General features: G+C 42.5%; 1 protein-coding gene across 4 annotated transcripts in view; it reads right to left on the reverse strand.

The window, feature by feature from the left end:
• tgs1 (trimethylguanosine synthase 1) overlaps window positions 1-24,244 on the reverse strand; it is a 72,086-nt gene that overhangs the window by 41,491 nt on the left and 6,351 nt on the right. The window contains exons 2-8 of one of the 4 annotated variants that reach the window (XM_059646042.1): window positions 20,479-20,540; window positions 19,821-19,866; window positions 18,661-18,830; window positions 16,435-17,239; window positions 15,234-15,351; window positions 12,552-12,638; window positions 557-713 (exon numbers count right to left, since the gene is read on the reverse strand). In XM_059646042.1, the coding sequence (XP_059502025.1) occupies window positions 557-713; window positions 12,552-12,638; window positions 15,234-15,351; window positions 16,435-17,239; window positions 18,661-18,830; window positions 19,821-19,866; window positions 20,479-20,499 (1,404 nt within the window). In that variant the 5' untranslated portion in view covers window positions 20,500-20,540. The remainder of the gene's footprint in view (window positions 1-556; window positions 714-12,551; window positions 12,639-15,233; window positions 15,352-16,434; window positions 17,240-18,660; window positions 18,831-19,820; window positions 19,867-20,478; window positions 20,541-24,244) is intronic. The other 3 variants (XM_048528617.2, XM_048528619.2, XM_048528618.2) reach the window with 3 other exon arrangements.

The raw sequence follows: 24,244 nt of genomic DNA on the forward strand, positions 1-24,244 counted from the left end.
TGATGAATGTGGCGTATCTTTGTGTGATACATTCATATGTGCATAACACCACCATCTTCTCGGTGGCACTCATCAGTAGCTTGGTTCAAAGAAAAGATACGTTGAGTTTTTATTTGAATTGTTTTTTAAAAGTAAGTGTTTTTACTCTTAATTTAACAAAAAAAATGAAGGAAAACATTTAAGCCTCTGTTTACACATTCTTAATGATGGACAACAGTACTTGCTTGCAACTCAGTAGGCTGAAATCAAACCTGTAGCTGAGGTACTAGCCCCCTGCATCACTCAATCTGTGGGGTACACTTTGTATTAAAAACCGAAGGAGCTGCGGATGCTGTAAATCCAGAACAAAAACAGACGTTGCTGGAAAAGCTCAGCAGGTCTGGCAGCATCTGTGAAGAAAATAAAAACAGTTAACATTTTGGGTCTGGTGGCCCTGCCTCAGAACTAGGGGAAGGATCACAGGACCCGAAACGTTAAGTCTGATTTTTACATCACAGATGCTGCCAGATCTGCTGAACTTTTCCAGCAACGTCTGTTTTTGTACACTTTTTATTACCTTTTCTAAGGTTCTGCTCTTCTTGAATCTCATAAGGTCTCCTTCTTCACTGAAGAATGTGTGTTTATTTTTGGTAGCTGGTGGCTGATGCAAATCAAGGTGTCTGGACGTCAATTCAGTGAATTTACGGTACCGTGCATGCCCAAATTTTGAAATGCTGTATGTGAAAATTAAAAAGAAGACACAAAGGCATTTAACATTTAACCTTTTTCTTGAGTGCGGATTGCAGGATAAGTGTGCACTGTAGCAATTTTAGAACCTCTTGCACTATTATTGAGATTTCACTTTCTGACCATTGCTGCTGGAAACTGTAAATTTACTACCATATGGCCAAAAATGGGTTTAGTTTTAGATCAGATTTCCTAACATTCTAATTAAGCTAATTAATATAAACAGCCATCAAACATTTACATGATTTGAGAAAAAACATTAAGGAAGTTTTCTAAATTTGGTGGATTCTGATTATGTCACGGACAATTCAATCCGGGAGTCAATCATGGAGTTCAATCCGGGAAGATGCGAGGTGATGCATCTTGGAAGATCTAATTCAAGAGTGAACTATACAGTAAATGGAAAAGTCCTGGGGAAAACTGATGTATAGAGAGATCTGGGTGTTCAGGTCCATTGTTCCCTGAAGGTGGTAACGCAGGTCAATAGGGTGGTCAAGGCGGCATACGGCATGCTTTCCTTCATCGGATGGGGTATTGAGTACAAGAGTTGACGGGTCATGTTACAGTTGTATAAGACTTTGGTTTGGCCACATTTAGAATACTGCGTACAGTTCTGGTCGCCACATTACCAAAAGGATGTGGATGCTTTGGACAGGGTGCAGAGGAGGTTCACCAGGATGCTGCCTGGCATGGAGGGTGCTAGCTATGAACAAAGGTTAAGTAAGTTAAGACTATTTTCATTAGAAAGACAGAGATTGATGGTGGAACCTGACTGAGGTCTACAAAATCATGAGGGGTATAGATGAGGTGGATAGCGAGAAGCTTTCTCCCCCCAGAGTGGGGAACTTAATTACTTAGGGTCATGAGCTCAAATTGAGAGGAGGAAAATTTGTGGGCGATATGCGTGGAAAGTTCTTTACGCAGAGGGTGGTGTGTGCCTGGAACGCATTGCCAGTGGAGTTGGTAGACGCCGACACGTTAGTGTCTTTTAAGATGTATCTGGACAGGTACATGGATGGACAGGGAGCAAAGGGATACAGACCATTAGAAAATAGATGATAGGTTAAGACAGAGGATCTCGATCGGTGCAGGTTTGGAGGGCCGAAGGGCCTGTTCCTATGCTGTAATTTTCTTTGTTCTTTGTTAATTCAGCAGAAATACTTTTCTTATATGTGTAGTTTTTCGAGTATCCTGGTCATTTTTATATTCACTTACCTACGACATTGCTTTTTAACCAGTCTCAAGTTTGAAGTTTTGCATTATCACCTTTGGAGTGGAATGATAATGGAGGCAGAGACAGTAGGAACTGTTGATGCTGGAGAATCTGATACAACAGTGTGAAGCTGGATGAACGCAGCAGGCCAAGCGGCATCAGAGGAGCAGGAAAGTTTGACGTTTTGGGTCGGGGCCCTTCTTCAGAAATGGGGGAGGGGAAGTGGATTCTGAAATAAATAGGGAGTGAGGGGGAGGTGGATAGAAGAAGGATAAAAGGAGAAGATAGGGTGAGAGCAGACAGACTGGTCAAAGAGGCGGGGTTACAGCCAGTGAAGGTGAATATAGGTGGGGAGTTAGGGAGGGGATAGGTCAGTCCAGGGAGGACAGACAGGTCAAGGAGGCGGGATGAGGTTAGTGCGTAGGAGATGGGGGTGGGGCTTGAAGTGGGAGGAATGATTAGGGAGGTGGGGACTAGCTGGGCTGGTTTTGGCATATGGTCAGGGAAGGGGAGATTTTGAAACTTGTGAAGTCCACACTGATACCATTGGGCTGCAGGGTTCCCAAGGGACATTTGAGATGTTGTTCCAGCATCTTTTGGGTGGTGTCATTGTGGCAATGCAGGAAGCCCAGGATAGACATGTCGGTGGGTGGTTGGTCGGGGGGCGGGGGGGGCGAGAAGAGTTGAAATGGTCCACGACTGGGTGGTGTAGTTGTTTGTTGCAAACTGAGCGTAGGTGTTCTGCAAAGCTGCCCCCAAGCCTCTGTTTGGTTTCACCGATGTAGACGAGACCACAACAGGAAAAGCGGATACAGTATATCGCATTAACAGATGTGCAGTTGAACATCTGTTTGGTGTGAAAAGTCTTCTTAGGGCCTGGGATGTGGGTGGTGAGGAGGGAGGTATAGCGGCAGGTGTAGCACTTGCTTCGGTTGCAGGGAAAAGTGGGGGGGCTGGAGGGGAGTGTGGAGCGGACAAGGAAGTTATGGAGAGAGTGGTCCTTCTGGAAAGCACATAAGGGTGGGGAGGGACAAATGTTTTTGGTAGTGGGGTCAGATTGCAGATGGCGGAAATGTTGGAGGATGATGCGTTGGATTTGGAGGTTGGTGGGGTGGTACATGAGGACGATGTGGATTCTGTTTTGGTTATTGTTGCAGATGGGGGTGAGGGATGAGTTGCCGAAAATGTGGGAGACACGGTCGAGGGCATTTTCGATCACTGTGGAGGGGAAGTTGCAGTTTTTGAAAAAAGAGGACATCTGGGATGTTCAGGAGTGGAATGCCTCATCTTGGGAGCAGATGCGGTGGAGGCGAAGGAATTGGAAATAGGGGATGGCCTTTTTACAGGAAAGTGGGTGAGAGGAGGAATATTCTAGGTAGTTGTGGGAGGAGTCAGTAGGCTTAAAACAGATATCGGTTTCTAGATGGAGACAAAGAGGTAGAGGGTGCAGAGAGATGTCAGAGATGGTCCAGGTAAATTTAAGGTCAGGGTGGAAGGTGTTAGTGAACAGCTCCTCTTGGGAACACAAGGCGCCGCCGAAACAGTCATCAATGTAACGGAGGAAGAGATGGGGGATAGGGCCAGTGTAGCTTTGGAAGAGGGATTGTGCCACGTACTCTACAAAGAGGCAGGCATTGCCTGGGCCCATGTGGGTACTCATGGCCACCCCCTTTGTCTGCAGGAAGTGGGAGGAATTAAAAGGAGAAGTTGTTGAGGGTGAGGACGAGTTCGGATAAGTGGATGAGGGTGTCAGTGGAGGGGGATGGGTCAGGTCTGTGGGACAGGAAGAAGTGGAGGGCTTTTAAGCCATCAGCATGTGGAATGCAGGTGTATAGGGGCTGGATGTCCCTAGTAAAAATGTGGTGTTGGGCACCAGGGAATTGGAAGTTGTAGAGGACGTGGAGAGCATGGGTGGTGTCACAGACGCAGGCAGGGAGTTCCTGGGCCAAGGTGGAGAAAATGGAATCCAGATAGGTGGAGATAGGTTCAGTGCGGCAGGAGCAGGCGGAGACAATGGGGCGACCAGGGCAGTCAGGTTTGTGGATTTTGGGAAGGAGATAGAAATGGGCGGTGTGGGGTTGGGGAATGACGAAGTTGGAAGCTGTGGGTGGGAGGTCACCTAAGGTAATGAGGTTGTGGATGGTTTGGGAGATAATGGTTTGGTGCTTGGGGGATGGAGGGGGGTAATGATCCAGGGGATGGTAGGAGGTGGTATTGGAGAGTTGGCGCCTGGCCTCAGCAATATAGAGGTCAGTGCGTATTACTACAACGGTGCCTCCCTTGCTCGTGGGTTTTATGATGAGGTCGGGATTGGAGCAGAGGGAGCAGTGGGCTGCATGTTCTGCAGGGGCGAGGTTGATATGGAGTCAAATCCTTTCAAAAGGTCACTGCGCAAATGAGTCAAGAATCTAGATGCTATCCACAGGCTCTCTGAAGTGTAGCATTCTAGGCACAACCCATATCTGCAGCATTTTCATTAATTTAGCTAGAAATAAACACATCAGCGATCTTCAAGTAAATGGAATCCAAGTAGTGAGTTTAGATAATATAAGATTATTACTGCACAGGGTGAAGCTAAGATTTTTCCCTAAAACAAAACAGAATAAAGAAGCAACCAGCTTTACAAGCTTGAAGACCAAAGGGAGAACTGGCAAACAAAAGATAACAGCAATCCAGAACATCAGCGGTAACTGAAGAAACTAAGTTTTCCATACAACTATGTATCTCTGAGTTGGCATGGTTCATGTAGGCAGCTAGTTAATTTAAACCTGCCCTATCTAAAAGCTATTACAAATTTGACAAAATATTGGGATTCAGATCTGTGCTTATTTAGGAGAATGCATATGTAAATCCATACAAAAAACAGTCTGCATTCACAAACAGTGCCGAGCCAACAGAACAAGGCTTTAAACCGAGTTTCCAGCCGAAGTGAAAACAAATGCTAAAAACAGTGCTAAAAACACAGAAAGGTCACAAGAAATTATATCTAATGTGAAAAGACAAGAGTAGACAGATGGATCTTAAATCCTCCACTATGGACTGAAAATATACTAATGTCCTATGAAAATTCAAACTTTTTAAACAAAAGATGTAGAGTATGCTCCATAGGCCAAGCAGTTTCAGAATCAGTTAGGCAAGCTGTAAAGTGGGGCGGGGGGTGGGTGGGCACACACAGTCAATACCACCAGCTTATCTGAAAATGTAAGATCCCACAAAGATTCAGTAACATTTCAGAAATAGTCCACTTTAGATTCATTGCTTAAAAGTGATGTTCTACTCGCAAAAACCATAGAAATCAACAGTTCAATCCATTTGTTGGCAGATGCTGTAACAAGTGTGACAAATATCACAATCCAGCGGTTGAACTGTTGGATTCCATAAGGCAATTGGTGATATGCACAAAACCTATCAAAGCATACCAAAACCTTTGGGGAAAAAATGATTACAACATTTATTCACTGTTAGAGGATGGCAGGAACTCAAAGCCATTACAGCTGGACAGCAGCACCTGTAAGTATGAGATGCAACAAGTAACACTGACTCTGTATCCAGGACACAAAAAGCGAGCAAGCAGAACGGCAAGTGCACGCTATTGCACTAAATGCAAAGCTGCCTGCATTCCAAGACCTATGCAGTTCTGTTGTCCAAAAGAACATTTTTAGCTCTGACTCCAAAGATAGCCACAGACTACAACAGGGCACATCTAATCAACGGACAGGCACAAAATTTCTGCAATAGCAGCAAGGAATGCACCAGAGACATGTCTAAATGTAAACTGAAGCTCACAAGACAAACTAGAGTCAATACCCAGAATAGAACAAGTTCAAACCAGAGGATGAAAAGGCTTTCCATGCTGAGAGTTTATTGTGGGTGAAGTCAGGAAACGAGAAACTTTTGACACAATCAACATAATGTGCTCAAGAAAACTGCAAACACACACAGAAAACCAAGACTGACATGGAGCTCATGCAAATATCCAACCAGTCTGAAATGTGAAGGGCCTGTATTCGGATTGTTGGAATGTGACAGTACAGGAGGCAATTGTTAAATTAACTGGGCACAATGGGTATATCACATAAACAGTTCACCTGGTAGACATAAGTGAACAAATCAGTGGCAGGGCTACTAGCACTGTGATTATCCACAAGAACACTAAGGTATAATTATAGTGCCAGAAGACCAATAATAATCTCATCAAGTCAGACCAGCATTCGCAACAATCGTACCAGGACAGATTGTACACTGCAGGAAGTTACATATATACCAAAGAAGCACTCTATGATGAAAGTATGTCCAGCCCAGAGATATCTACACCATTCCTTAAAGAGATGCCCTTACTACTTTCAGAAGACCATTTCGTAGATATTGCTTCAACAGTCTACCTTTTGGTTGTCAGTCAAGATCTGTCCAAGCAACGTACGGACAGAATTTTAGAAAAATGTGTCTGGATGCTTTTGCACTTCTGATAGCTTTGCCATTACCGCAATATAAAAGAAGAGAATGGCTGCAACCTTCACTCACTGATGGCAATAGCACACTGTAAATTCCATCAGCAAGAAATGCCAGGTTAACAAGTCAGATCAACCAGCTTCAGTTCACAGTATCTCTCGCAATCTAGATAAGGAAGCAAGATTAGATTAAATTCCCTACAGTGTGGGAACAGGCCCTTCGGCGCAACAAGTCCACAGCGCCCCTTGGAGCAGCCCACCCAGACCCATTCCCCAAAACCCACACACCCCTGAACACTACGGGCAATTTAGCATGGCCAATCCACCTAGCATGCACATCTTTGGACTGTGGGAGGAAACCGGAGCACCCGGAGGAAACCCACGCAGGAGAATGTGCAAACTCTGCGCAGACTTTCGCCCAAGGCTGGAATTGGACCCGGGTCCCTGGCGCTGTGAGGCTGCAGTGCTAACCACTGAGCCACCGTGCCGCCCATACTGAAGACAAACAGTTATTCCACAAAACAAAGATAACTGACAGTATTGCTTTACATTATTCTGCAACTTGGCATCATACATTCTAAATGTTTCTGGCAAAGCAATATCTTTGAGAGACAGACCGTATGCATGCAGGAGGCCCATCAACACACGTTAAAGTCTTTTAATATGCGTTGTCAACATCCATTGATACTAGCGTAGTTTCGTAACAATTCTGGAAGTCAATGTCTCACAGATAAAGCTAGGATCACAGTGGCGGCACAGTGGCTCAGTGTTTAGCACTGCTGCCTCACAGCGCCAGGGACCAGGGTTCGATACCAGCCGTGGGCGACTGACTGTGCTGAGTTTGCACATTCTCCCCGTGTCTGCGTGGGTTTCCTACGGGTGCTCCGGTTTCCTCTCACAGTCCAAATATGGGCAGGCTAGGTGGATTGGCCATGCTAAATTGCCCGTAGTGTTCAGGGGTGTGTGGGTCACAGGGGGATGGATCTGGGTGGGATGCTGTGGACTTGTTGGGCCGAAGGGCCTGTTTCCGTGCTGTAGGGAATCTAATCTAATCATAGATCATAAAAGACGGCAAACCATCTGCACTTGCATCCAAAATGTGATTGCAAGAGCAACCCAATTATTCCAATATAAAGTGTGAAACATCTGGCCTTGTATTTGGTAATTATAAGCTTGTGCATGTACCTATGTGATAAGCAATTCTGTGTGAAAACGGAGCACAGGCCACGAAACTAATTTGGTACAAGCCACATAAAAAGTGCACCACCCAGATTACCATAACTTTTAGAAGTAGTACAGGGATGTGACTCACCCACCTCCTGAGGCTCCAAACATAGACCGCTTCGTTGATCTTTAAGGGGCCCTATTCTCTCCCTAGTTACTCTTTTGCCCTTAATGTACTTGTAAAGTCACTTAAGACTCTCCATGACCTTATCTGTGTAAGCTATTGTAGGTCCACTTTCCACCCTCCTGATTTCCCTTTTAAGTGTACTCCTACTCCCCTAGTTGAAAGTATAGTCAGTTAAAGGAAGTGAGGGAAAAAAAATACAAAAAAGCAAGTCATGCAGATATATTAACTGGAAATAAGAAAAAAAATAGAAAACATCGATTGACACAGAAGTCAAAATACCAAACAATAATTGAAGTGGAGACCATTGTATTTGATTTGCACAAAGACAGCAGCTGCCAAACTGGAACTAAGATGAAGAGAAGCAATATCAGGTGGGATTTGTCCCCGGCAAGAACTAAAACATGTTCTTCCGGCATACTTTGCTGGATTTCTTGCTACCTGTCTTCATTTTGCACTTGAATACCAAGGTGTAGAGCTGGATGAACACAGCAGGCCAAGCAGCATCTTAGGAGCAGGAAAGCTGATGTTTCGGGCCTAGTCCTTCATCAGAAAATTTTCTGAAGAAGGGTCTAGGCCTGAAACGTCAGCTTTCCTGCTCACAAGATGATGCTTGGCCTGCTGTGTTCATCCAGCTCGACATCTTGTTATCTCGGATTCTCCAGCATCTGCAGTTCCTATTATCTCTTTTATTCTGCACTCTTTTCATACATTTGTTGTAGTTTTTCCACTTTTCCTCTTAAAGCAGTTAAACATTACAGGATGTTTGATCTCTACATGTTATCATCTTCTTAGCCAAGAAAGCTCTGTAAGAGGGGTTACAAAAAAGATTGCAACTTGACAGAAACTGATGTAAAATTGTATCAGTGATAATGGGAACTGCAGAAGCTGGAGAATCCATGGATACAAAGTGTGAAGCTGGATGAACACAGTAGGCCAAGCAGCATCTCAGGAGCACAAAAGCTGACGTTTCGGGCCTAGACCCTTCATCTGAGAGGGGGATGGGGAGAAGGAACTGGAATAAATAGGGAGGGGGGGGGGGGGGGAGGCAGACCGAAGATGGAGAGAAAACAAGATAGGTAGAGAGGAGAGTATAGGTGAGGAGGTAGGGAGGGGATAGGTCAGTCCAGGGAAGATGGACAGGTCAAGGAGGCGGGATGAGGTGGTAGGTAGGAAATGGAGGTGCGGCTTGAGGTGGGAGGAAGGGGTGGGTGAGAGGAAGAACAGGTTAGGGAAGCAGAGACAGGCTGGGCTGGTTTTGGAATGCAGTGGGGGGAGGGGACGAGCTGGGCTGGTTTTGTGGTGCAGTGGGGGGAGGGGAAGAACTGGGCTGGTTTCGCATGGAGATGGCCTCAAGGCCCTCCGCTTCTTCCTGTCCCGCAGGCCCGACCAGGCCCCCTCCACCGACACTCTCATCCGCCTAGCTGAACTCGTCCTCACACTCAACAACTTCTCTTTTGACTCCTCCCACTTCCTACAGACTAAGGGGGTGGCCATGGGCACCCGCATGGGCCCCAGCTATGCCTGCCTCTTTGTAGGTTACGTGGAACAGTCCCTCTTCCGCACCTACACAGGCCCCAAACCCCACCTCTTCCTCCGGTACATTGATGACTGTATCGGCGCTGCCTCTTGCTCCCCAGAGGAGCTCGAACAGTTCATCCACTTCACCAACACCTTCCACCCCAACCTTCAGTTCACCTGGGCCATCTCCAGCACATCCCTCACCTTCCTGGACCTCTCAGTCTCCATCTCAGGCAACCAGCTTGTAACTGATGTCCATTTCAAGCCCACCGACTCCCACAGCTACCTAGAATACACCTCCTCCCACCCACCCTCCTGCAAAAATTCCATCCCCTATTCCCAATTCCTCCGCCTCCGCCGCATCTGCTCCCACGATAAGACATTCCACTCCCGCACATCCCAGATGTCCAAGTTCTTTAAGGACCGCAACTATCGCCCCACGGTGATTGAGAACGCCCTTGACCGCGTCTCCCGCATTTCCCGCGACACATCCCTCACACCCCGCCCCCGCCACAACCGCCCCAAGAGGATCCCCCTCGTTCTCACACACCACCCTACCAACCTCCGGATACAACGCATTATCCTCCGACACTTCCGCCATTTACAATCCGACCCCACCACCCAAGACATTTTTCCATCCCCTCCCCTGTCTGCTTTCCGGAGAGACCACTCTCTCCGTGACTCCCTTGTTCGCTCCACACTGCCCTCCAACCCCACCACACCCGGCACCTTCCCCTGCAACCGCAGGAAATGCTACACTTGTCCCCACACCTCCTCCCTCACCCCCATCCCAGGCCCCAAGATGACATTCCACATTAAGCAGAGATTCACCTGCACATCTGCCAATGTGGTATACTGCATCCACTGTACCCGGTGCGGCTTCCTCTACATTGGGGAAACCAAGCGGAGGCTTGGGGACCGCTTTGCAGAACACCTCCGCTCAGTTCGCAACAAACAACTGCACCTCCCAGTCGCAAACCATTTCCACTCCCCCTCCCATTCTCTTGATGACATGTCCATCATGGGCCTCCTGCACTGCCACAATGATGCCACCCGAAGGTTGCAGGAACAGCAACTCATATTCCGCCTGGGAACCCTGCAGCCATATGGTATCAATGTGGACTTCACCAGTTTCAAAATCTCCCCTTCCCCTACTGCATCCCTAAACCAGCCCAGTGCATCCCCTCCCCCCACTGCACCACACAACCAGCCCAGCTCTTCCCCCCCACCCACTGCATCCCAAAACCAGTCCAACCTGTCTCTGCCTCCCTAACCGGTTCTTCCTCTCACCCATCCCTTCCTCCCACCCCAAGCCGCACCCCTAGCTACCTACTAACCTCATCCCACCTCCTTGACCTGTCCGTCTTCCCTGGACTGACCTATCCCCTCCCTACCTCCCCACCTACACCCTCTCCACCTATCTTCTTTACTCTCCATCTTCGGTCCGCCTCCCCCTCTCTCCCTATTTATTCCAGTTCCCTCCCCCCATCCCCCTCTCTGATGAAGGGTCTAGGCCCGAAACGTCAGCTTTTGTGCTCCTGAGATGCTGCTTGGCCTGCTGTGTTCATCCAGCCTCACATTTTGTTATCTTGGTTTTGGGATGCAATGGGGGAAGGGGAGATTTTGAAGCTTGCGAAATCCACATTGATACCATTGGGCTTCAGGGTTCCCAAGCGGACTATGAGTTACTGTTCCTGCAACCTTCGGGCGGCATCATTGTGGCACTGCAGGAGGCCCATGATGGACATGGCCTGGTAATATTTAGTTTCAAGCTAGATGACAGAGATTCACTATTACTTCCTGCTCATGCTATCAAAGAGTCCAAAATTTAACAATGATTTAAAAGGCTTCAATTTCTGAATATTTGGTCACTCTCTGAGCTGATATTTGCACAGTTTTTTAAAAATATTAAAACAGAATTACTGGGCAGATTGAACAAGATGCCTTTTTTAAAAAAAATCTTTTGATTATTCTGTCTTTCGTAGAATGGATACATGAAGTTCTACACGAGTGATACAGAGTGAGAAGACAGACAAGAAATAAAGGAAAAATACACAGGGAAAGACAGTGAGAATGAGAGAGAGGGGCTTGCTTGGCCGTTTCAGAGGACAGTCAAGCACATTACTTGATGAAATGCACACTGGGGAACCAGATGGGTTTCATTTTACAACAGTCCAGCAGTTACATGATCTCCATCATTTACGGTAGCTTACCATTCCTTATTTATTTAAGCAATTGAAAATTCCCAGCAAAAGTTGCGTAACTTGAACTCATGCTTTTGGTGCAGCAATAGCTATTTTGCTACCATTCCCACAAGTATATAGTTTTGCTAATACCAGATTACCACCACAACAGCATTCACAAATTTGTCCAAAGTAATGAAGATAATGTAAAGTCAACTTTCTTAGAATGGGACATGCTTCAGGAATTTTCAAAGTTAATAAATAAATCTTTGAAAACAACTGTAAATGACACTACTGCTGTTTATAAAAGTAATGCAGCTCTACGGGCAAGTCATTCCCAGATCGACCAACTTAATTTCCCATCAACAGAATTTAGACAATAAAGGGGCTCCCTTTTGGTTGGCATATAGCTGCTATAAATGATTTGATGAACCTGAAATCCAGTTTCCTTCAAAATTTTAACATGCTTCAAAAAGGCAGCTCTCCTAAAATTGCTGAGAAGTCCCCTTAAAAGCATGTTTATAATATTATCGAGAAATAACGTATAGAAGTCTGTGATAATAAAATGTGAGGCTGGACGAACACAGCAGGCCAAGCAGCATCTCAGGAGCACAAAAGCTGACGTTTTGTGCTCCTGAGATGCTGCTTGGCCTGCTGTGTTCGTCCAGCCTCACATTTTATTATCTTGGAATCTCCAGCATCTGCAGTTCCCATCATCTCGTATAGAAGTCTGTATCAGGTTACCAGACAATTAGCGCTGCACACTCATTAGAGTGAGATGCACACAACCTGACAGTCACCACACCTCAGGCAAGGGGTGAGGTTGAGAAGGAAAGTCCTTTATGGTAACCTCAGCCAATAGGGGAATTGGAATCATGCTGTTGGCATCACTCTGCTTTGTGAACTAGCCAACAGTGCTAAACAACTACCAATAATATCCATAAACATATAAATAGTCTGGGGAAGCAGACTATTTTGTTTCTGTCAGTGGTTCCATTTTCATTTGCATTTACTGTTCACTTATTTCTTCTTCACTTTACAAAATAGATATTTGCCTGATCTATTCTTTTGCAGGATTTAGTTAAAGCATTATGACCTCGAAGTATTCTTACCGTTTACTGGGCTGGCACTTGAAGCCAAGAGCTAAGTAAGCATCTTCCAATGCCACAACTGGATTCTCTTCAGCATCAAGTTCATGACTTAAAAAGGCACCAAAACAGACAAAATGACAAAAGTGAAAACCAGGTCTGTTAAATGGTCACTTAAAGATGAACACTTACCCAGGTTCAGAGTTGATTTCCATATATTCCAATTAAAAAAAGGATTTGACAAAGAATCATAACTTTACATTTTAAAAGTTACGTTTTCTACAAAAAGGCCCCCATCCTTCACTTTGAGAACATTTCTGTTTTCTCATTTGTAGTAAAATCGAGAGTGTATTATTAAGCACATGAATGACAGAATATTATAGGAAAACATTTTTTCTGGGTTCAAAACATTCAAAAATTTTCAAATTTCAAAGAAAACGTAGTTAAGTTGATAGTTAGAGCAGACAAGTGGCAGATGATATTGAATGCCAAAGTTTAAAGTGACAGATTTTGATATAAAGAATGAGGAAAGGCATTATAACATTAAGGATACATTTCCAAAGGGAAAGCAGGAACAGAGGGATCTGAGATACAAATTATTGAAGGTGGCAGAGCAGTTTGAGAAAACAATTAAAAGACAAACAAGATCCAGTGATTTACATTCAGAGAAAATGAATTGAAAAACAAGGAAGTCATGATGAGCCTTTACCAAGTACTGGTTCAGCTTTAACATTAGCATTGTATACAACTGTTGGCATCACATTTTTAAAAAAGATGTGAAATCTTCAAAAAGAAATATGAAATAAGATAGTATAGAAAAGATTTACAAAAATGCCTCCAAGGATGAATGATTGGATTAGAGAAGTGGAGTTACTCTCCTTGAGGAGATGGGTGAGAGCAGATTTGAAACAAGTATTCAACATTACAAGAGGTCTGGACAGAGTAGATAGAGAAAAATAGTTACTGCTGGAGAATTAGTTAAGAACCCAGATTAAGGGAATTGGCAAAGGGACTAACAATGATATTAGGAAAAGCCTTCTTACACAGCAAATGGTTAGGATAGGGAATCCATTGTCTGAATTTAAGGAACAAACACGATAAGCATTTTGAAAAAAAACTGCACAGTCATGTGACAAGGAATAGGGAATGGGACTTTTTGAGCTGGTCTGAAAACACATGTGTAGGCATAATGAGTTGAATTGCCTCTTTCTATGCTTTAAGCATTCTTTGATTCTACAGCTAAAATTTTATTGGCACCTCAGGACCAAGTCTTCAATTGCTGCCAGCAGAATTTTCCAGGAGGCAGTCATTTAAATGGCAGATTCAAGGCAATGAGAGTGCCTTAACAAGGAGGCATTCTTGTTTCCCTCAGAGAAGCAATGCTTCAGACCAGAATAGGGACAAAGGTCAGAGCATGGAGCTTACCTCAGATTTGTCACCAAGCTGGCAGTCTCCACGTGCAAAATGAATTTCTCTGCTGGCAGCAAAATGAACCTAAACCAGGAAAATGCCTGCACAGGTATAAAGTAACTCTAACTGGGCTCTCTGCCGTCTTAATTATCTTCCTCCATTGTGCAGCAGCAGTTAGTCCTAGTCCTGCTAACTCTTGTTAACTCCTCTTCCCCACCCAACCCAAATGCCTCTGGGCCTGCCATCTAAGAGCCGAGAAGACTCAGCCTTCTGATGCTACAAGCAATGATTATGTGGTTTTCAAAGGAATAACAGGAATTGTTTAAACAATCAGTGACAAAATCTGGTAGTCTCATTTACTGATTCTATTTAACTGTAGTAGGGAGCTAAGAAGATATGCTTATTATTATATTCTTAATTATTATAAAGACATATTATAAAGTTTTGTCACCAGTCCTTAAACAAGGCTGGAAAGCATATTACATTGAATCATAAAATCCTTACAGTGTGGAAGCAAGCCATTTGGCCCATCAAATCCGCACTGAACATCCAGAGACCTTGACCCACTCCCTTACCCTATAATCCAGCATTTACCATGGCTCATCCATCTAGCCTGCACATCCCTGGACATCATGAGCAATTTAGCATGGCCGATCTACATAACCTGCACATCTTTGGACTTTGGGAGGAAAGCAGAAAACTAGGAGGAAAACCATGCAGACACTGGGAGAATGTGCAAACTCTGTCCAAAGCTGGAATTGAATCTAGGTCCTTGACGTAGTGAGGCAGCAGTGCTAACCACGGAGTCACTGTGCTGGCCTCAGCAATTCTTGGCTAATCAATCCTCCCAAATAAATCATCAATTTATTAAAATGTCAGCATTTGTCTATAATTGCAGACTTAGTGTTAAGGACTCTATCACAAGTACAAGACAGGCTGTTACATTTATAACACTGAATCACTACACCATGCCGTACAACAGCTGCACTGTTCTGAGAAATGTTGCTTCTCATCACTCCTGTAATGACTGAATAACCATAAATAGTTCCAGGTACATTAAGAAATTGAAACAAATTGGAATATATTACTATATTTACTAACAAAAAGAACCATAATGGAATCAATCTATGCATTATTCAAGTACCTATGATTTCCACAGCTATCATTTTACTCAGCCATTCTTTTCATTTACTTTGACAATGACCACAAGATGAGCAGTTGCTCCACAGGACAGATGTCATGAAGATAAAAAATGAAGAAATGAAGTGCAATTGAATACAAACTCAGGATATTCACCTTCTTTTCATCTTTACTGGTTTAGGTTCAGTTGGATCACCTTCATCTTCACTGGTATGGCTCGTTCCTGCTGTAATATTAGTTTTTAAAGCTTTGTTGGAAGTTTTACGAGGATCTGCTGGCATACCAAATCACAAATTATCTGGATGAACAATTTTAAATAATCTTCAAAAGATAGGGTTTCTGCTATTCAAATGATCAGCATAGCACTAGCTGTACAGTTATTGGCTCCTGTCAGATTTGCATGGTCAAATACCCTTTGACAATAACAACCTTCTTGGAATTCGTTCATTCATGAATTGAATTATGATCCGAGACATGCCTGCTATTCTTCTCGATCAGTGTGTACAAGTGCCTTTTAATCTCTGTTTGATTGATCAACCTGATTTCATATAAACCATATATGGAACTCTGCATTATAAAATCAAAATTACTTCATATTGCACAATCTGAAAAGGGGTCTCATGCACCTTCGGTAAACCCAAATCAAGTTGTCATAAGGAGGAAAACAATTTATTCAACCATAGTTGTTCAGCAGCACAATTTTCTTAAAATACATTATTCTGGTACTGTGGGTTTTCTAACTCTACAGAAAGAAATTGATGTGAAGTCATTTCAGGTGGTTAAATCAAATTCTTACAATTTTGTTTGTTAAGAGAAACAGTTCGAAAGCAGAAAGATCTTTATATACTATAGAACAGATGGTTGAAATAATGCAAATCGATATATCATTAATACATGTGATAAGTGGAGAGCAATTTAAGGTAGTGGCTACCTCAAGTTATAGGTCATTGAACACAAGGATAGGCAAAATGAACAGGAAAGGTACCAATGTCCTTGAGATGTCATCTATAACTTTCTGACAAGGGTAATGTTAAAGAAAAAAAAATCGAAGCCACTTAAACCAGAAATGACATTCTTTAAATATGAAGGTACTTGAAAAAAAAATCTCACCTGCCTTTATTGCAACAGAACATTCAACTATTCTAACACCATCACTTGAATATCATGTCAAGTTCTGTTTAGACTTAGACTTCCAGGAATAAAAAAAAAGAATACCGGTATTGACCACTGCAAGAGAAGATCGGAGATTCTAAACTAAACTTCACTTGTCCATCTCGAACCTACCCAACTAATGTAACTTGTTCCAAAGCAAATGTTCACATTTGCTTGCGCGTCACGAGAATGTGGTAACACCAACCTGAATTAAATGTGGAGATTCTTCCACCAGATGCAGATCGTTTGCTCTTGGTTCCATTACACGGCTCTTTCTCACCAGCAGCACACGCACATGAAATTGCAGCATCAGAGCTCCAGCAGATATAGCTATTCACACCAGTTGATTGCTTGGTCTCATTTTCTGAATTGAGTCTTATCTTATTGATCAAACTGACAACTTCTCCATAACCAACTTCATTACACTCAAAATTTTCTCCACATGATGCACTGGTCAATTCTGCTGGCATCAGAGTCTTGAAATGTTCTTGAGAATTATTTGCAGTATTAACGAAAGAGTCTTCCATTTCATCTGCATTTGTGCAAGACAGATCTTTTCCAAGTTCACTTTCTTCAGTACAATCCACAGACCATCCTTGATCTACCCAATACTGAAACTGCTCATAATATAGCCAATACTGATCAGCATAAAACTGTTGCCACTGATCCTGGGTGTCAAGAGAGTTCCAAGGTGCACATGAGTCTTCTGGCCACTCAGGGTGCTTGCGCAACCAATTTTCCCAAAGAATACCCTCACCATACTGATTCCAATATTTATCCCACTCTGTTTTGGATTCGAGTTCAGAAGCCGCTGTTCCATCACTTGAATGATCAACACCAGCATTTTCTACTTCAAAATCTGTTTTGTAATCAGTCCACTTCAAGTCAATGACATCAGAAATGCCATTTAAAAACTCTTCAGGATATCCTTCACAAACTTCAGTCTGATCCTCTGTGCGCTTACAAGTTGATTTTCTCTTTTTGGCACTTTTCTTTGAAACAATGAATATCTTTAATAGAAAACATCAAAAATAGTTTTCTCAATTAATAACAATTATGCAAATAAAGGCATTTTGTTATTTTTAAACATTAATACTGTACATTTTGTGCAAAGTCACAGGTGTAGATTAATTTTATGATCTCAGAAATTAAATAACTTTATTCAGTAGACTGCTGTATAAAATATCATTTGCCTCAGCTGTAAAGACATATGTGTTAATAATGAAATTCTCTAGCCTCCCACTAATTGACTATGTTCACATTATTACGCAAAAAAGTAAACAGTTTTAGTGGGAATCTTTTTTGTCACAGGTTTGAAGACAAGCAAATTAAAATTGTTTCAAAAACAGAATTTGCTGAAGAAGCTCAGCAGGTCTGGCAGCATCTGTGAAGAAAAGTCAGAGTTAATATTTCAGGTCTGAGGCCCTTCCTCAGAACTGACGTTAGCTAAGAAAATGTTGGTTGAGGTGCAGAAGGCAGGGTGGAGGGATATGGGGAAAGGAATAAATGATTGGGATCTATCCCCACCTCAGAGAGAGAAGAGCAGTTGGATCGACAGAGGAGTTGAAAATGATCTGGCTAGGAGGTGAATAGCTGTTAATAGGGATTGTTAGTGACTACCAATTGGTAGTCAGTAATGGCACACGATGTGTAAACAAGACCTGGTGTGTGGGGTAGGGGGCTAGGATATGGAAGAGTTCAGGCGCTGAAGTTATTGAACTCGATATTAATCCAGAGGGCTGGAGGGTCCACAAGCTGAAATGAGCTCTTGTTCTTCTAGCTTACCTTGTGCTCCGCTGGAACAATGCAGCAAGCCTGAGACAGGGATGTTGGCTAGAGAACAGGGTGGTGTGTTAAAGTGGCAGGCAACTGGAAGCTCAAGGGTTTCCCTTATTCTTACCTACCATCCCACCACCATCCATTTCCAGAAGATCATTGTTATCACCTACCCTGCCATTACACACTACCTATTGTTAGTCACTAACAGAGACCATTAGCAGCTTTTCACCCTCCTAGCCTGATTGTTTTCAACAACTCTGTATAACCAACTGCTCTTCTCTCTGGGCTCTATACAAACCAACATTTTTCCTAGCTACCATCAGTCACTGGACCCGAAACATTAACTGATTTCTTTTCACAGATGCTTCCAAGCCTGCTGAGCTTCTCTAGCAACTTCCATTTTTGTTCTTCATTTACAGGATCCACAGTTCTTTTGGTTTTAAAATCATTTCTCAAACATAATAGAGCAAATTGTCTGTGCCCATTGTTCAATTGTAGAAAATCACTCTAAGTTGTACATGGCCTTTCATTATTGTTCAATATTCTAGATTGATTTCTGTGGAAGAAAATTATTTTGGCAATTTAAAGGTAAAACCTGCAAAAGTTCTCTCATACAAATTTTGCAGATAAATTATAACAGATTGGTCCTCACCACTGGTTGCCTATGGGTTGAAGGCCTTCCAAACTGCAGCGGTAACCCCATTTTGGCCATCAGTTCTGCCTCACTATCCATTCCACTTTCTTCCTGAGCTTGTACAGTATTAACAGTCAGTTCATCAACATTCAAGTCTTCTTCACTCTTGTCTTCTTCTTCTTGGATATCTATAAATAGCAATTTGCAGCTACAATATCACATATTAGTCTCCACATTCATTTCAACTAAGGATGAAATCCATTGGAGGGTAAATGCATGTAGGAAACAAACAATACTGAATTTGGTGGCCTGGACTTTCAGTGAGCAAAGAGAAATTGCTTGCTGACCTTGAAGAAAGCTCCCCACAATGTTCACTGACCTTGTTTTTTTTAACCTCCAAAGGCAGTTTAAATGTAACGTCAAACAAAATGGATTGTTACAGAGATAGTAGGAGCTGCTGATGTTGGAAAATTTGAGGTAACAAGGTGTAGAGCTGGATTAACACAGCAGGCTGAGCAGCATTTCAGGTCGAGACCCTTCTTCAGAAAAAGTATATTTTTTTTCTGAAGAAGGGTCTCGGCCCGAAACGTCAGCTTTCCTGCTCAGCCTGCTGAGTCCTTCCAGCTCTACACCTTGTTACCTCAAATAAAGTGAGCTTTCTTTTTCTGCACTGATGTCAGTAAGTAGGTGTCTTGCTGAAGAACTTCAAACTGACGTACTCTCACACAGAAAATCACGAAGTTAAAAGCACTTAAAATCTGTTTCCTTAATTTACTCGTTTAGGTAGTGAGATAAATGTAAAACAGTTTTATGACAGAAATTGAAATACAAAAAAATTAGCAGCCATTCAAATGTGGAATTTTTAATAACAAGCTAAAATTAACTATTTCAGGACAGAAATGATTTTTAGGTATTATGATGACGTTCATACACCAGAAAAAACAAAGCCACATCACATTTAACAAAGTCCAACTTTTCTAGTTAATAACAAGACAAGAACCAAACAGCTGGAATAGAAAACTCCATTCTAAATGATTTTTAAATACATCACCTTGTGATTCCCATAAACCAATTACATTGCAAGCAGTTGACAAATATTCCAAATGACTAATGTGGCCATGTGAAAATCATAATCTAGATACTTTCTGATCAACTTGTTCATAAGTGTTATTACTCACTTTTCGAGAAAGAGGGACTTGAGCCCAGGTCTCCTCGCTGTTTTGACTGTATGAGCACCAGACATAGATGGAGAACAGACAACTTAAATCATGGTCCATTAATGAAAATTTAACACATTATCTTCGAAGTGTTCTACTCCCAATTTGTGTACCATGCATTTGCGTATGTCTTCCACTTCCCTATTCCAGTCAGACTACTGGCATGTATGTAGTGGTTAATGTTTATGCTTATTCTAACTGCTTTTACAAAAAAGTAATAAAAATCTTAAAAGAGGGGATTTGCTGAAAGTAAAGACTGCTGAAACTGAGCTAACACATCAACCTGAAGAGCTTAATTATAGGAAACTCAAAAATATAAACGATAATTCATTAACTACAATACAGTGCCAAAATTGAAAACAATAGTGGAACAGTCATGACATCCGTCCAAAAGAAGATTTAAGAAGGCTATGTACTGGATAAAGCTTAATTTACTTCTGCATTACCACTACACAATATACTTTTTTAATGACACGCAACTAACATTTAAACTTAAACTCTGAGGAGCATCAGGGAACATTGGATCAGGATACAAAACAAAAAAGAACCATGCAAAGTAAAAGCAAAGTAGAGGTGCACGAGAAGCAACTTTCAACACTACCAAATATCTGATACATACCTCCACTATCTTCACAGTCATAACACGTCCTCGTTAATCCCATCCGATAAAGTTTCCGATCACTGCAATAAATGCAATGAGCCAAATTCAGACTTAAAAAAGTATAAAGTACAGAAATATCCTGTTAAATAGTTTTCATTTCTAATTTAGATATTATCACTGTTCTTGCCTGTGTGCACATTTTGCAATTGATTCTGTTCAGCAACATTACAAGGAGCAAAAGAGTACAACTAGAAAAAAGATCATGATATATTTGAAGATAATGCTTTGAAAATAATAATTTGATTAGAGGAATAAAATTAATGAAAATGTTGATAGATAATGATGCTAAAAATAGTTCTATTTAAGGGTTTACCAACATGCCCCTCAATCTCTGAGCCCAGGCTAAAAATATAACCCACAGTTATACACAAATCAGTTGGTTCAGCATCACTGAAGGACTGTTTTATTTTATTCATTCATGGGATGAGGGCATTGCTGGCTCAGCAGCATTTATTGCCCATCCCTAATTGCAAAGAGAGGTTAAGAGTCAACCACATTTCTCTGGGTCTGGAGTCACATGGAGGCCAGGCAAGGTAAGGATGGCAGTTTCCTTCCCTATTGAGGATTCGTGAACCAGATGGGTTTTTCTGACAATTGACAACAGATTCATGGTCATCATCAGACTTTTAGTTCCGGATATTTAATGAATTCCAGTTCCACCATCTGCTATGGCAGGACTCAAACCCGGGTCCCCGGAACATTATCTGGGTTTCGGGATTAACAGTCCAGTGATAATACCCCCTAGGCCATCTCTTCCCTACAGTGTAACATTGTATTGTGTTTATTGTTTTCCTATTGTATTGCCAGACCCTGTAACACCGTTTATGAACAGCAATCTGGTTTCATTCACTCAGGTTGGGGTGAATCTGGTTACCCTTGGAAGAACAGGGTAGCAGCTGATATATCTGTGGAAGTGATTCAGGGGATCAGCTAAGGAGTGAAAGGTCTAATAGGGACACTGTATGTACTTACATCCTGAAATGATCTGACATGTACAATTTTTTTTGAAAGGTGAGACTGTTATTGGACTGAAGTCGTATTATGCACATGTACTATCATAGAATCCCTACAGTGTGGAAACAGGCCATTTGGCCCAATAGGTCCACACCGCCCCTCTAAAGAGCATCCCACCCAGACCCATTCCCTTAGTCTTACCTATGGCTAATCCACTTAACCTGTACATTCCTGGATACTACGGGTAGGTTAGCATGGCCAATCCACCTAACCCACACATCTTTGGACTATGGGAAGAAACTGGAGCATCTGGCAGAAACCCATACAGACACAGGGAGAACGTGCAAACTCCAATATTGACAGTCACCTGAGGGTGGAATCGAACCTGGATCGCTGGCACTGCAAAGCAGTAGTACTAACCACAGAGCCGCTATGCCACCCCAAAACTAGCAATTTATACACTTCAAATATAAGCTATTATGAAGGATTTCAGAGTGCCGGTGACAACACATAAACAAGTAACTTAAATCAATGTACTCAAACTTTAACAAAATGTTTGTTTAAAATCTTATGATTCAGTTTGCAGAACAAACAAACAAAACTGGCAAGAAACTTTAACAACTCTGTTGAACTCAACTACTCTGCAGTTTCACAAAGGGCTTTCTAAAATCAGCAAGTCTGAAAACTGCAGTCAGCGGTAAACAAAAGTGGAAGAATCAAAATTGAAGTGTTCACTTGCCGCAAAGAATTTTAACTGTTGGAAAACAGACATCCTGCATTTGTTCAAAGAACGCATCCAGTTAAAATTGTCCTTATCAGTTCTGTTCAGGAGTTAAAATCATCACAAAATCTAAATAGGAGTCTGTTTTGGAATACAAAATTCAGCACTGTTACATATATCTTCATTTTGAATGCCAATATGGTGTGCCTTGTTTTCTGTGCAGAAAGTATGTTTTGGTCATGGTGCCATGATGATAATGAGGAATAAGGAGCTGTGTAAAAAGTACAGCAATTCAAGAATGTATGCACAGAAATCAGAGTTAGTGAGAAGTACTAAAAAAATTTAGGCAGCTAATGAGTTTGCAACATTTGTTTCGACATAGCTGGAATGCAAAGGAATTAGAAATTACATCATAGTTGGATAAAGCTTTGTTTAGACCCTATCCTTCCAGGCCTTAAACAATCGCTGAATGAAAAGGCTTTTTTCTCTCATTTCACTATTTTAAATCTGCACACTCTTGTCCTTGGTACTTTCATGAGTGGCACAATTTCTCCCTGTTTACTCTGAACAGACCTCACATGATTTTGAATACTTCAGTCAAATTTCATTTCGGTCTTCTCGTCTCCAAGGGAAACAGTCTTAACCCCAGAATCTTTTCAGCACGCTCTCCAATGTCTTCACGTCGACCTTAATACATGGCCCCCAGAACAAGACAATACTCCAACTGAACTCATCTCATACAAGTTTACTACAATCTCTGTGCTCTTGTACTCCATGCCACTATTAAAATAGCCTGGAATACTGTATGCTTTATCAGCCATGTTCTCAACTTGTTCTATCATATTCAATGATTTATGCAAGTATGCAATCAGACTCCTCTGCTCTTGCACTTCAGTCATACAGCATGGAAACAGACCCTTCGGCCCAATTCGGCCATGTTGACCAGATGGTGTTGACATCCTCATAATGACCTAGTCCCATTTGCCGGCATTTGGCCCATATCCCTCTAAACCACTATTCATATACCTATGCAAATGTAACTGTATCAGCCTCCATCACTTCCACTGGCAGTTCTTTCCATACATGCACTACCCACTGTGTGAAAAAAAGTTACCTCTCAGGTCCTTTATAAATTTTTCTCCTTGCTTCTTAAACCTATGCCCTCTATGCCTTGGCAGTGTGGAGGAACAGAGGGATCTTGGTGTGCAGATACATAGATCCCTTAAAATGGCCACCCAAGTGGACACGGTTGTTAAGAAAGCATATGGTGTTTTGGCTTTCATTAACAGGGGGGATTGAGTTTAAGAGTCGTGAGATCTTGTTGCAGCTCTATAAAACTTTGGTTAGACCGCACTTGGAATACTGCGTCCAGTTCTGGGCGCCCTATTATAGGAAAGATGTGGATGCTTTGGAGAGGGTTCAGAGGAGGTTTACCAGGATGCTGCCTGGACTGGAGGGCTTATCTTATGAAGAGAGGTTGACTGAGCTCGGTCTCTTTTCATTGGAGAAAAGGAGGAGGAGAGGGGACCTAATTGAGGTATACAAGATAATGAGAGGCATAGATAGAGTTGATAGCCAGAGACTATTTCCCAGGGCAGAAATGGCTAGCACGAGGGGTCATAGTTTTAAGCTGGTTGGTGGAAAGTATAGAGGGGATGTCAGAGGCAGGTTCTTTACGCAGAGAGTTGTGAGAGCATGGAATGCGTTGCCAGCAGCAGTTGTGGAAGCAAGGTCATTGGGGTCATTTAAGAGACTGCTGGACATGTATATGGTCACAGAAATTTGAGGGTGCATACATGAGGATCAATGGTCGGCACAACATTGTGGGCTGAAGGGCCTGTTCTGTGCTGTTCTGTTCTATGTTCTATGTTCTAGTTTTGGACTTCTCCCACCACAGAGAAATTCAATGTATCCAATGCCCCTCATTTTATAAGTGTCTATAAAAGTTACCCCTCAGCCTCCGACACTCCAGGGTAAAAAACTCCAGCCTATTCAATTTCTCCCTACAACTCAAACCCTCTAGCCTTCTTCAGAATTCTATCCTTTATG

This window comes from Stegostoma tigrinum, chromosome 5 (assembly GCF_030684315.1).
Source record: "Stegostoma tigrinum isolate sSteTig4 chromosome 5, sSteTig4.hap1, whole genome shotgun sequence".
NCBI classification, from domain to species: Eukaryota; Metazoa; Chordata; class Chondrichthyes; order Orectolobiformes; family Stegostomatidae; genus Stegostoma; species Stegostoma tigrinum.